The sequence below is a fragment of the Macadamia integrifolia genome, chromosome 1, assembly GCF_013358625.1.
Source record: "Macadamia integrifolia cultivar HAES 741 chromosome 1, SCU_Mint_v3, whole genome shotgun sequence".
Classification (NCBI taxonomy): domain Eukaryota; kingdom Viridiplantae; phylum Streptophyta; class Magnoliopsida; order Proteales; family Proteaceae; genus Macadamia; species Macadamia integrifolia.
This window is the reverse complement of record NC_056557.1, coordinates 31,010,208-31,025,625: the sequence shown is the minus strand read 5'-3', so window position 1 is coordinate 31,025,625 and position 15,418 is coordinate 31,010,208. Positions and strand designations below refer to the sequence as shown.

Sequence of the window (15,418 nt, the reverse complement as noted above, 5' to 3'; positions counted from 1 at the left end):
CCTAATACCGCATGCTCCTATATGCAGTACGACTACATAGTGCCTCCGTGTCCCATACCACGGGCCACCAATGCATTCGTTTCCAAGCCGACCACGGCATCTAGTCTATCAAGGCATTATGCAACATGATGTGCACATTCAACATATAACATCACATTCAATTTGCAATTGAAAGTAAACATAGCATAAATGCACATCAAAGTGTGAAATGACTAATCTATATAGCATATTCATGATGACATGACTAAATTAGATATAGTTATATGAATGCCAAACAAATGCCTTGAAATAGGCCAAACGTCCTCTCTCTCCACTTGTAGCGTACAAGGAGTCCCGCTCGGTACGGGTGAGATCCGGAGCGAATCGGGAAGGCTTTGGTGAACCTAACAAAATTGAGCTGGGTTAGTACTTCACCAATTTAGAATCAAAATTAATGAAATCCGACGTCAAAATCGTGTTTAGAACGTCGAAAGAAGGTCCCACGTCCGATTTGGGCTCAATCGGACCTAAGAATCACATTCTGTCCACTCGGGGGGGTCACACAGGTGGGTGGTCTACCCACCGGTCCAACCCGCCGGTTTGGGACCTACCCGCCGGTAGGACCCGCCGGTCCTACCCGCCGGTTTGGCCAGGGACCCCCTGGTCCTCTCGGGTGGGTGTCTCAGGTGGGTAGGGACCCACCGGTTGTACCCGCCGGTTTTGGTGGAAAAACCCCAGTTTCTTCTCATCTTCCTCCATTCCTTGGGGACCCAAATGGGGCTTTTCTCAACCCATTCCTCACACCTTTAAAGTCCTATAGGATGGTTCTACCTTAGATCTAACTTAGATTTAAGTGAGGGGAACCATCTTACCTTCTTTGCTCAAGAATGACTTCAAACCCTCCAAATCACTTCCAATCTCACAATGCTCCTTCTACCTTGTCAATATCTCTTCAAATCCTTCAAGATCAACACATAAATCATCTATTAAACCTTAGATCCATCATTTCAAGAGGTGTTTACAAGATCTTAAGAAATCATACTCGAATCAAGGGTTTAAAGCGTGGATTTGGCGAATGTTTATAAAACCCAGCTTTTCTTACCTCCAACTGTAGATCTCGAGTTGAAGATTACTCTTCCGGCACCGGAATGGCAAGATCGAGCTTCGGCGCCGCTGAATCCTTCCTTTCTTCCTCTTCCTTTCTTCTTCCCTTTCTTTTTCTCTCTCCTCTTTACTTTTCTCACCAAACGTACGGGGGTAATAAATGGAAAGAAAAGTCATAAAGCTTTATATACTATTCCTACTTAAGTGAATAGTGATGGATGGGTCACTCAGGTGGGTGGGTGTACCCACCTGACATACCCATCCGAGAGTCAAAACTTGGGATTTTGACCGGGCTCGGACCTCGGCTCAAACCCCACCCCAAGCATACATTGTAGCCTACGTACATAATCTTAAAATACGGATATAATACCTGTTCTATCCGTACATAGCCTTATGGTAGGTGCACGTACACGGTTTGGGTACTCCCGTCTCTTCTGGCACTGGCTCTGACTTGTCGGGCCAGCCAGTGTTTAAGGTCACCCGTGCCATCATAGCCCATAAGGAACCCGCTCTAACATCCTCTGGCTCGGTTCCTGCATGGTTAAACCGGTTCAACCGCGAAATCAGACCGGGTTTAAGAAGCGGGATATTACAACTACACACCTCAAAGAAGGCAATATAGGCCTCGGGAGGAACCTAGACCTAAATATAGACCCCAACCTCAAAGGGGATACTCTATTGAAAGGTCTTATAGGCAGCCCCAAAGAACCTACCCACAAGAGTCAGATAGACCTTATGGGAAATACCAATCCCAAAGGACCTACAAACCTCAAAGGTCCTATACACCTCAAGGGTCTTATGGATCATATGAATCTCAGAGGACTCAAAGGAACCCAAGGTCATCTCAAAGACAAAATCAGAGACCTAAAAGATACAAGACCACTTGGGTCCCAATAGGGACATTTGATGTAGAGCCTTGCTCTTTAAACCCGGTTTATTGATTGGTTGGTTCGGTTTGGTCTTGCGGGGTCTGAACCGGAACGGGTTGATGCCTATGCTTTGTGGTATATGACGGCAAGGGTGACGTCAAATACGGGGTGGCCTGATAAGATTGAGCCGGTACCCGAGGTGATTCACACGTCTAAGCCGTGCCCTTGCACATATCACAAGGCCATGTATGAATAGGAAAGGTACATGATCATATTTGAGTGATAGGAACTTGGTCCACAACACGTGGCGAGAGCGAAATATATGTTAAGACACCGTTTTCCTCTAAAATACAGCAAGGTTGGCTTGTTTGGCCAACTGGTGGGTGTCACTGGTAGGTGCGAGACTCACCAGTGTGACCCACCTGTTGGGGTATTGTGGACCCCAACATGCCTAGCTTGGATGAACACGTGTATGCCCGATGATGTCGGCTACATCGCCCGGAAATGAGATTTAATGCATTTGTGTCTATAAATGGACAGAACCAAACAGACGTTACAAGATATTTATGAACCAAAGTATAAATAGCCTTCATGTCTCTCTCTTCCTCATTTATGATTTTCAGCAAGGTTTGGTGAGTGGAGTAAAGAGGAGGGAGAGAAGAGGAAGAAGAAGAAGAAGAAGACTAGGGTGAAGGCAACTCCCTTCGGTCCCGTGGCCACGGTTCACCTTTCCGCCGTCGGTATCTTCACCGGTGTCTTGAGATCTATCTTTTGAGGTAAGAAACCCCATAAACCTTTGAGATATGATGAAACTCTCTTTGTGTATGTTGAATCTAGAAGGTAATGGAACCCTTGCGTGATTTCCTTGAAGGATTTGAGAAGGGAAACAAGGATTTGGGATATCTTTACCCAAATCTTGTTGATGGCTTAGATCTATGGAACAGTCAGGTAAAAGAGGCTTAGAATGTGTGGGAAATAAAGTGGGAAGCACCCTATGGGGTTTTCATGAGTTCGAATGGAAGAAAGATGAAAAACAGCAAAACCTGAGGAATACCAATGGGTAGGACCGACGGGTGTCACACCTACCAGTGCGACTTGCCTGTCCTCTTTGTGTCTACCGACGGGTAGGACCGGCAGGCTCCACACCTAGCAGTGTGACTCGCCTATCTTCTTTGTCTACTGGTGGGTAGGACTGACGGGTGTCACACCTACTAGTGCGACCCGCCTGTCCTCTCTGTGTCTACTAGTGGGTAGGACCGGCAAGTGCCACACCTACCAGTGTGACCCGCCTGTCTTCTCTGTGTCTATTGGTGGGTAGGACCGACGGGTGACATACCTACCAGTGTGACCCACCTGTCTAGACAGAATTCACAGGTGGGTCCTCCTACCCACCTGTATGACCCACCTATAGCCCAAATGAGCTCCGATTGAACTCAAACTTACCGACAACCTTCTTCACACTATTATACGCGTAGTAACCATATCCTACGTCGTTTATGGTCCTGATTTGTATGTATTTCTAAATCTTTTATCTGTGCTAGGTTTCGAGAAACTCATCTTCTCACTCCGGATCTTACCTGTACCGCGAGTGCTGATTCTTCTACGAAAATAAGTAAGTGGGAAGAGGACTTTGATCTTAATTTTGGAGTGTTTTTAGCATCCTATGCATTCATGGACTATATTGACATTCCGATTGCCATTCCCATATATATGATTGATGAATGAATAATGCATTTAGAACTGAACATGATGTATCATAAATTCTATATGCATGATTACTTGCTTGAAATCTTGAGAATGGATTTATCATGTGATGGTTGTAATGCTGGCTTGCCGAACATGTGTAAGATTTCTAGATTAGATGCCATAGTTGGCTTGGAAACAAATGCATTGGTATACCATGGAATAGGACACGAAAGTACTATGCAGTTGTACTATCTCATGTAGGAGCATGTGGTTAGGATATCACAATCCCTCGTTCTACGACCCTTCCCAATAGGGGTTTATGTGGTGGTTAGAAGTACGCCTGGCTGATCATTAGGACAATTGGAAACCTTGGTGATATATTCAGAGGGCCAGTCATATTGTTTTTAATTTTTGCTGTGGTTCGGCTACGATTTACTTTTTTGCTGTGGTTCGACCACTATTTATTTTTCTGCAGTGGTTCGGCCACGATTTATTTTTCTGCAATCGTTCGGCCACGATTTACATTTCTACTGTGGTTCGGCCGCGATTTACTTTTCCTAGTGCTCACGGTGGGCCTTCTCCGACAACCCTATGGGCGTATCGCGGGATAGAGAATGCGTCTCGAACCCGGGGTATACGTGCACGTTACCTATGACCTAGTAATGTTGTTTAGGTGGAATAAGATTAAAATGAATCCCATGCATATAGTATCATTTGCTTTGTATGCTTATGTGCGTTTTTCTTTCCATTTACTAAGCTAGTGAGCTCACCCCTCGTGTACACGCCTTTTTAGATGATTTTGTAGGATACTCCGTAGAGGAGCCCATGCCGGGTCCCGCTGACAAAACCCCAGTGGGGAATTGGTGGGTCCCTGAAGAACTCGAACACGGTGAAGGCTGCCCGTGTGCGGGTTGTGTTGTAGGGCAAAAATGACAGATTCTATTGACTATACTCCTTTTGATTCTCTTGGTATATTTCCCCTTTTATGCTCTCGATATTTAAATTGGTATTTTTTGTGTAAATATCATGCTTACGAGCCCATGTGTAATTATACTATGTATAACAATTTGGGTATCAAGTGTATATGGGAAATTACAGGTAATTATTTATGACAAGACTTTCGATGTATTATATTATTAGTATCTTCCATTGATCACTTGTGGCTTGCTATGCTGTGGTTACTGTATCAGATGATCCTAGTGGTTTTGGGTTACCCAAAGGGAACCCGGTCATAGGTCCGGTTCTATGTGAACGGGGCGTGACATTTGACACTAACAATGACGGACCCATGAGATTATGGGGACCAATGTACAACTGATCTTCTGTTATAGGTTTGCTTGAAAAATAAAGTATAAGCCGAATGAGTGATTGATAGTGGATGCTCCAAGCATATGATATCCAACGGAAACTTATTCTCAAGCCTACGGGACTACGACGGAGGATGGGTCTCATTTAGAGATGACAACAGAGGGAAAATTTCTGGAATTGGGAAGATCAAGCTCGGCAGTATTTTATTTCAAATGTCTACCATGTCACAAACCTAAACTATAACCTACTTAGCGTGAGTCAATTATATGGAATAGGTTGTAAGTTAGATTTTGATGTATCTCACTGCTATGTAAAAGATGCAAATAAGGATCTAATCCTAAAAGGATATAGGAAGAACGATATATATGTATGCATGCTAGAGGAAACAAGCCCCTTGAATGCTTGCTTGGTTTCTATCCATAGTGAGTCCTCATTATGGCATAGAAGACTTGGACACGTAAATGTCAAGTTAATCCAAACAATTGCATCCAAGGACCTTGTTAGAAATCTTCTTAAGATCAAGTTCAATAAAGATAATTTCTGTGATGCATGTCAAAAGGGCAAACAAACCAAGGTATCCCACAAGGCTAAGAACATTGTTTCTTCCTCGAGGCCTTTGGAACTCCTTCACTTGGAGTTTGGGCTTATCAATGTTTCTAGTTTAAATGGTAAATCATATACTTTTGTTATTGTGGATGACTACTCAAGATTTACTTGGACTATCTTTCTTAGAAATAAAAATGACGCTTTTGATGAGTTTGTAACCTTATGCAAAAGATTACAAAATCAGAAGGGCTGTACAGTAACCTTTATTAGGAGTGATCATGGAGGAGAGTTTGACAATATATATCAATTTGATGTATATTGGAACAAACATGGCATTGACCATAACTTTTCCGCTCCTAGGACACGTCAGTCTAATGGGGTTGTTGAAAATAAAATTGATCACTACAAGAGACGGCTAGGACTATGCTCAATGAATACTCCTTGCCCAAATCTTTATGGGATGAAGCCGTTAATACTGCTTGTTATGTGCTTAATAGAATTATTCTTAGACCCTTACTTTCCAAAACCCCCTATGAGCTATACTTTGGTAAACTACCTAAGGTAGATTACTTGAGGGGGTGTTTGGTTCGGTAAATCTTTGGGATGACATTCTTTAGAATGATAATTCTTAATTTTTGGAGTTGTTTGGTTCCACTAGGATGACCCTCATAAGTGAGCATCCTACTTCCCATGAATGAACATATTACAAAGGATGTGTTCCAAAGCTGAGTTTACCTCAACACTAAAACTCAGATTTGAGCAACCTTTTTACCTAGTATAAAAGGAGAAAGCGGAAAGACGTTCTCTATGGAAGCCAATATCTCAACCCGTGAGAAACATGTACTAGCCTTAAGGCAACCAAACGATTTTTTAGAAAGAAACATAATTCAGAAGAATGTCTATCAAAAGATTAACATTCATATCCGATACATACACCATTTGATTTATCGAACCAAACACCCCCTTGGGGTGTTTGGTTGTAAGTGTTTCATCCTAGACACTAAAGACCGCCATGGAAAGTTTGATGCAAAATCTGATGAAAGAATATTCTTAGGATACTCCCTCGACAGTAGAGCATATAGAGTCTTTAACAAAAGATCTCTAATGGTTGAAGAATTTATGAATGTTAGATTTGATGAATCTTTGCCTAATACTATGCATGAGCCTCTTATTGATGACGATGATGTTGCTATTGATGTTTTAAAGAACAAAGTGGATGTTATTTCTCTTGAAGAACCTAAGGAAAAAGATGTTTCTGTTGAAAAAGTAGAATCCTTACCTAGGGACATCATACCCCATAGGAACCATCCCTTAGATGCTATAATAGATGATTTGGACCAATGAATCCAAACTAGATCTAAATCTCATGAGATATGCAACCACACTGCATTTATCTCCAAGATTGAACCCAAGAACATAGAAGAAGCACTTAAGGATAGTGACTAGATTGTTGCCATGTAAGAAGAGCTTCACCAGTTTGAAAGAAATAAGGTTTGGGAACTGGTTCCAAAACCTGACCACCACACCATCACTGGTGCCAAGTGGGTCTTTCGGAACAACCTGGATGAAGATGGTAATATTGTAAGGAACAAAGCCAGACTAGTTGCTAAAGTATATAACCAACAGGAAGGAATTGACTATGATGAAACCTATGCCCTTGTAGCAAGACTAGAATCCATTAGAATGCTACTAGCTTTTGCATGGCATAAGAATTTTAAATTGTATCAAATGGATGTAAAAAGTGCCTTTTGAATGGTTACATTCAAGAGGAAGTGTGTGTAGCTCAACCCCCTCGTTTTGAAAATCCAAAGTTTCCAAACCATGTCTTTAAATTTGAGAAAGCCCTTTATGGCCTCAAACAAGCTCCTAGAGCTTGGTATGAGAGATTAAGCACCTTCTTAATAGAAAATGGCTTCTCAAGGGGGAGGATTGACACTACCCTATTCATGATGAACTTGAAGGATGACATACTCATAGTTCAAATATATATGGATGTTATCATCTTTGCCTCATCTAATGAGATTATCTGTACTGAGTTTAGTAGCATAATGAGCAATGAGTTTGAAATGAGTATGATGGGAGAATTGAACTTCTTCCTTGGACTCCAAATAAAACAATCTGATAATGGGATTTTTATAAATCAAAGTAAATACACTAAGGAGCTTCTAAAGAAATTTGACATCAACAGTCAAAATTCTTCAGACACTCCAATGAGCTCATCCTTGAAACTGACCAAGGATGAAGACGGTATTTCTGAGGATGTTACTAGATATAGAGGTATGATTGGGAGCCTTCTATGTCTAATGGCTAGCAGACCAGACATTATGTACAGTGTATGTGCATGTGGTCGATTTCAAGCCGATCCTAAGAAATCACTCCTCACAGCGGTAAAAAGGATTTTTAAATATTTAAAGAGCACGTGTGTTGTTGGGTTATGGTACCCTAAAAACCAACCTTTTGATCTTGTCAGTTTCTCAGATGCTGACTTTGCTGGATGCCACATTGACAGGAAAAGTATCAGTGGTACCTGTCATTTTCTTGGCTCTTGCCTCTTTTCTTGGTTTAGCAAGAAACAAAACTTTGTTGCTCTTTCCACCACCGAGGTTGAGTACGTTGCAGCTAGAAGATGCTGTGCTCAGATTCTTTGGATAAAACAAACACTCTCAGACCTAGGAGTTAAGTTTGATGCTTGCCCAATCATGTGTGACAACACAAGTGCTATCAACTTGAGTAAGAACCCCATCTTACACTCAAGGGCCAAGCACATCGATATCCGTCACCACTTCCTAAGAGATACCATACAAAACAGTGATGTCACTCTGGACTACATCGAAACCGAAAAACAGTTGGCTGACATTTTCACTAAACCCCTTAGTGAAGACCGATTTTGTACTCTAAGGAAGGAGCTGGGCATTTTTAATCCTTTTGGATAAATTCACTGCCTTTCATACTTGAAAAACCCCTATTCACATGAAAATCTGAAAAATTCTTGAAAAATGCTCAAAAATCAGTTTTTCTGTGTTAACTGGCAATTGCCGCTTCTAACCGACAACTACTGGTTCATCTCGGGTTTGTGACTTAAACCCATCGGATAGGTCTTTTTAAACCCTTTTGAAGGGATTTTTAAGCCACTGTTCATCTCCCACCTCCTTTGCCTCCAAACGCCACCTCCTTTGCCTCCAAACGAAACCAGAGAACCCTAAACCCCCTTTGCTTAAAACCGTAGTTTTCTAAAGCTGTCACATTTTTCTTATCCAAACCCTTTTTCTCTTCCTATCTTCTCCTACCTCCATGGCTCCTAAGAAGATTCGCATCAGCAAGAAGAGACCAGCAATTGAGGTGGATTTTATCTCTACAGAAGTGATGGAATCATGGGATTTGTTTGAGAATTGCAAGATTAATGCTGGTAAGGACATTGACACTCAATCTCTTTACGCCTTTGGTTTAGAAGACTACTTTGGTGGTCTTGGTTGGATTGAAATACTCCAATGTGGGTTTAGGTGCTACCCAAGACTGGTTAGACTTTTCTACTGCAACCTTTGGGTTGAAGGTTATGAGGAAAACATTCGGATCAAGAGTATGGTCAAGGGAGTAAATATTGAGTTTGGGATTGAGAAGTTGGGAGAAATACTCAATGTTCTCCCTACCAGACATCTCAAATACCTCATCACCAAGAAAGACCACAAGGACTTCATGGATAAAGACAAGGTCTACAGGAAAATCATGAAGAACTACCTTGGAGTGGCTGTTATGAAGAGTAATGAACTCACCGAGCTTGCCAAAATTATTTACTATATTGTCTCTCAATATCCTTCCAAAGAGTGGTCACCGAGACGCGATTAGCCCCTTTCAAGCATTCATCACCTACTGTGTTTGTGACGGGCTCCAGATTAATCTTCCTTACCTCATTATCTGTCACATGATTCAAGCCGGTGGTAAGGGACGCATCAACAACCTTCCCTATGGCCGGATGTTGGGGCAAATCTTTGCCCACTTTACAGTCGATCTCAGCGGAGAGTATGCTGAAGAGGAGAAATCGGCCTTTGACATCAACTCCATCCATCACATGGGGATCAAGGATTCTCGCGCTGCTTCAGAAGGAGAAGGAAGCTCCTCTAGTCAACCTATGACTGAAGCGATGCTCGATAAGAAGCTGGAGGAAATGGAGTCACGCATCATGACTCATATTGATGAGAAGACTCAGGAGATCCTTTCTGCTCTCAACATTGGTTGAGCAGCAGCCTTTATAGCCTTTCTTTCTGATATTTTTGATGAAAACTTTAATTTATTAATGTTTTGATGTAGTGCCCTAAGAATGGCACTTTTGGCAATGTATTGTTATGAACCTCTTTTATATTCTAGTAAAACAGTGTTGCTTTATGACTATGTGTTTTTTATTTTCTTTATGCCTCCTTGTTTCTATTACACAAAATTCTATTTTTTTATGCACATGCTCAGGGGGAGACAAGAATGAATTTTTAATTCTTCGCCCATTTTTGTTGTTGACAAAAGGGGGAGAAGGATTCATGGTGGATTCATGGTTGATTCAAGAATTATTTGCTTTGCCTTAACCTAATTTTTTGTATTCTTTAATCTACTTGTTTGTCATCACCAAAAAGGGGGAGATTGTTGGGAATATCCCTCTCCATAATGGTTTTGATGATAATGAACAAGTAATGCTCTAATAGCTATCTTTCTAATGTCATGTAAAGGACCACAGCCAAGACACTTGATTTCAAGATATAAGCGTACACCCATTGAAGCTCAATACGTGATATGGCATAAAGTGATTGAAAGGAAGACTGTAGTTGCATGATTGAAAAGTTGAGGACTTGAAGAATTAATGACTAGAAGACTTGAGCAGTTGAAGATTAGAAGACTTGAAGACCTCTAGATTATGTTGTAATTTACACACACTAACACGCACTACACTCTCGCATTTTAGTGTTAGAAAAGACATAAGAAACAACCTAAGGCATTAGACACTCTTTGTGTGACTACTGGGCAGTCAAAACACAAACAGAGACCAACCGGCAACTACCGGATTGAAGCGGCAACTACCGCTTGGTCTCTGTGATCAGTTTTTTTCATCAGAGAATGGTAACAGAGACCATCCGGCAATTACCGGATGGAACCGGCGACTGTCGGATTTAACCGGAAATTGAACCGGTTTGTCAGATCAATTCCGGATTAAATGGTCCTCTCTGATTTATCCTACAGAGGACATCCGGCAACTCCCGGATGGAAATGGCAACTGCCGGTTCACCTCTAAACACCCCCAACTGCTATATTTTAAGTATAATGGCTACTTTTGTACAACTGAACTTGGAAGTGGCAACTGCCGGTTGAGAATATTTCTATCCGTTAGAGATTATTCTCTTTCCAATTTGGGTGATTTTGTTACCCTAATTAAGCCTAGTCTCTGCTTATATAAATACCCTACTGATGACTTTAATAATTAACAATTAAGAAAGCTCTTAGCAATCATATCAAAGTCATTTGTGAGGATCAACCGTTATTTTATTGAGTTCACGGACTGAAGTCAAACACGTTCTTCAAGAACTCAAGATTATAGTAAAGTCTTTTTCGCCTCTCTATACTCAAGGGAGACTACAAAATGTGCATTCAATCATTCACTTTGCATATTCATTTTGCACGCACCGCATGAGGTAAACTCGAACAATTCTATTCCACTTATTTAAATTGTTGCTTTTGCATTTTCCTAGACTGTAATTAGGATTGTATAAGGATCCTCTTATCCTTAAAAGAGTTAGGTGTCTCTCCACCGTTAAACAGAATTGTAAAAGGTGCCTCTCTACCTTGAAAGAGATTGTAAGGATACTCTTGTCCTAAACAAGATTTTGTAAAGGTTTTCTTAACTACCTACTGTACTGAAAGGGAGAGCCAGTGAAATACTTTACAAGTGGAACTTGTAGGGAGTGGACTAGACTCAAGTTGAGTTGAACTACTATAAATCTTGGTGCAGTGTGATTGTTTGTTTTTATTCCGCTTTTCTTTTTACAATCACACTTGGGGAATTCGAAAAGATTTTAAATTTCACTAGCATAACCTATTCACCTCCTGTCTAGGTTATTTCCCTGTGTACATCCTTTCCTTGCCTTACAGCTGTTGAATCAACAAAGAACAGCCTCTGTGCGAAGCAGTGGTAAGGCTGTGTACATTATGGCCCTCCTTAGACCCCACAGTGGTGGGAGCCTCGTGCACTGTGTACGCCTTTTCCTTTCTTTATAGCTGTAGAATCAACAACGATGTGGCTTCTTAATGTAGGCTAATACTGAACCAGAAAATACAGTAAGAGACTAGTACAGATAGGATTGTAGAAACAGAGAAATATGGGCTAGAAATTGGGGAAAAATTTGTGGCTCACAACAAATAGATCAGAATAGACTAGAAATCAGGTCAAGTGGTCTATTCTTATAAAAGAACAGACCTGCAGAATTTGGAGAAATTCTGATGACGAAATATCAAATTATGGAGAAGTTCTAGCGCTACTAGGAAAAGTAGTAGCAGAACTAGAACATCAATATTGACCAGTATTCTTTAAGATTCATAAACATAGATTCAGCGAAAACAAATCTGGAAACTAGTATATGAAATTTGAAGTAAAAGTGTAAACCAAACAAGTAACTAAAGAGATGTTGAAACAGGGTGCAATCTGAAAACTTGTCTAGTACAGGGGTACCATAGATTAGAATATTTAATGATAAAAAGGAGAAGGGATTAGTAAAAAAGAAGATATAACACCTAAATTTGCAGTAGAATTCAGACCTAGAAGAAGAAGAAGAGTTTTCACCCACGTTTGCAGAGCTCAAAACTCAAAAACTCTTGAAAATACTTCAACTATTATCAAACTCATCTCCAGCTGATGGGGTCTGTATGCGACAACATGCTTTGTTTGATCCAAGAAAGACCACCGACTTGGTGTTGCCTTGTGACAACACACCTTATAACAACAACAACATCCAAAACCTTATCCCAACACCACCTTATATTATATTATCAAAATTTTTGGCACTTCATGAGTTTACATTGATTTATGTTTATTACTTTATTATTTTCATGAATGTGCTTTTATTATGTCCTATGCTTTGTTTATTTTATGTTAGTTTTCTCATATTAGGTCATTACTGGCATAATTATTTCCTATTGCATTGATATGGCTTCTTTGTTGCATGTAAGCATAATTATATAATAGTATCAATGAAACCCAAGAAAATAAAAGGATAATAAACATATAATATAACTACGCAAACTTGTTTTCAGCCCATTGGACTACCACCAACACCTTGCGGGTCTTCTGGACTTACGTCTATACCTCCATACGTGATCATATTAATTTAACCATGGGTGATGGGGCAGATATTTGGGCTGTAGCCGCTGTACTGAGCAGCTTATCCGGATGGCCCATTCTGGATAACTTTGCCGCTCCCCCTCCCCCCAACCCCAAAGAAAGGGAGCCAAAACTGCCTATATTATATGATTTTTTTGGAGCTAGTCTTTTTTTTCACATATCTATGGTATGCCATGAAGTGTGTCCTTTCATAATTGCCAAAGCCAGTTGTATAAGTATATTTTGAGAGAATCACCTTTCTCCTCAAAGAAGGTGTCACCTCTCATAATTGGTAAAGCCAGTTGGTATGGTTGTAACTATCAAAAATCAGAGATGAAATCAGTACTTGTTTTAAGGATTATTAGGAAGATATGCTGAAGTTATCCTGAAATAGGTGAATAAGCTTTGGTGATGATTTAATTTCTTTAATCTGTGACTGTGACTGTGCAGGTTGTGGAACTTCTGATCCAAAAATTGGAGAGTGAGCCCAATTTCCATCGTAAAGTGGACCTGTTCTTTCTCGTGGATTCTATTACACAATGTTCTCATAGTCAGAAAGGTAAACATTTATGGAAAGGGGTGTATCTGTGGAAATAGTGATGTCGATTTTTAATGCCTTCTTTTTTGATATTTTAATAATTGCAATGGTACATCTGTTGCATGTTATTTGTGGAAGCAAATATCTAATTGATAATATTTTAATCTAAAATGATCATTTCTGTAATCGATGAGGGATTAGTTCAAAACAATCTTCTTTACCCAAAATAAAATCAAAATTATTCTTTTTTATTTGAACTGGTAGTTCAATTCAATCTTTTAGGATACCTTATTCCTGATTGAAATTAAACCCTTCATTTTTTTAATTCATGTGGCAGGTATCTCTTGAAGATATATGGGCAAATGATGTAGTTGCTTTTGACTCATTATTTTTGGGTTCTTTTGGTCAATTTTTCCCTCTTTTTTTTTATTTTTTTTATTTATTTCTATGTACTGATGTACGTCTCTGTGCATCTTTTGATTGACTTGCACTTGTTGAAGGAAGGAAGTGGTTACCTTTATATATTTTCTGTGTTGAGGTTTTTATACAATGATATGGCTGGCTTTAAAGATTGGTTGGTAGCTTGATGTCATCGTGATAGACCTAAGTAAAGAGCTATTTGATTGGTTTCACTATTTTCTTTACATATTTCTTCAGGGATTGCGGGGGCCTCGTACGTTCCCACAGTACAAGCAGCACTGCCTCGTCTTTTAGGTGCTGCTGCTCCACCTGGAGCTGCCGCTCGTGAAAATCGTCGTCAATGTCTCAAGGTAATCATGATATTCTTTTGATATCGAAATGAAAGGAAATAGTTTTGTTCTTGTGCTGACAAAAAAAATAAGCCTTAGGAAATTGTACTTCTAACTAAAGCATCACCTAAATTTTAAACTAGGTACTTAACTGATCTCCTTTTCAGGTTCTGCGGTTGTGGCTTGAGCGGAAGATCTTACCTGAATCACTTATTCGGCGGTACATGGATGATATTGGAGTACCAAATGATGATATGACCGCTGGATTTTTTCTTAGACGTCCATCTCGATCTGAGCGTGCTATTGATGATCCAATTAGAGAAATGGAAGGGATGCTTGTAGATGAGTATGGGAGGTATATTATATTGTATCTTTCTTTCCTTTTCTGTCTTCTCAGTTTATTTATTCTTTTATTTTGAATTTAAAATTTTATTTCTTAAATGTCCAGCATAGGAATGCAGAAAACGGATTGAATACACACATGCCTAATTATTTTTGTTACTAGAGGAAAATTTATATTCAAATGACTTGGTTTTGTTTTAAAGTGGCTGTTAGTTATATCTGCCTTGGCTAATATTGTTCAATTCACATCCGTAACTAAGGTATCTCTAAGGGCTGTGCTATCTTAGACATGCTATTTATCTTTCACTCCGAGTAGTTTTTTCCCTGCTTCAGTGGAATCCTTGAACTGAAATAGTAATAATGTTGGAGACACAAGCAACCTGGTCTTCCTTTGTATTTGTTTCCTCCGAGATGCCTCTGATAGCTGTGTTTCTGTGGAACCATATATTACTATCTTTTTTATTTTAAAAATTTCATGGTTGGCAATAAATATATCTGCGATAAGTCAATTTAAACGACTGCAGACTGCTGAGGCTTTCTCAATATAACACAATTCTCCAAAATGGACAAAGAAAAAAAAAAGAAAAGAAGAAATATATACAAATCTGTATATTATTTGGACAAGTTACATAAATTTTTTGTAAAAGGAAGAAAATGATAAAAGTACCAACAGCAACAAGAAGGGCAATGCCCCAAACCGAAACTATTACAAAACAATGGCTACATAAAGTACGACGACAATGTCTAGAAGGTCATAAAACTATAATACAAGCCTCTCCACAATGTATAATCGTTCCCAACCACCAAGTGGGGTCTGACAATCCCTTTTCTTGCTGACTCGTCAGCCATGGCACTAGCTGACCAATGCTTCCGTTGTAAAGACACCTCAACCATCAAAATGGTGTGGCGAATGTTAACATTTCCCCTCCCTAATTTCCCTCCCCCC

The 15,418-nt window shown here is 39.9% G+C and overlaps 1 protein-coding gene across 1 annotated transcript in view; it reads left to right on the top strand.

Annotated features, from left to right (window-relative positions):
- Nucleotides 1-15,418, top strand: part of LOC122073170 (ENHANCER OF AG-4 protein 2-like) — a 95,565-nt gene that overhangs the window by 41,476 nt on the left and 38,671 nt on the right. The window contains exons 4-6 of the mRNA XM_042637711.1: nt 13,294-13,402; nt 14,039-14,151; nt 14,298-14,485. Of these exons, the coding sequence (XP_042493645.1) occupies nt 13,294-13,402; nt 14,039-14,151; nt 14,298-14,485 (410 nt within the window). The remainder of the gene's footprint in view (nt 1-13,293; nt 13,403-14,038; nt 14,152-14,297; nt 14,486-15,418) is intronic.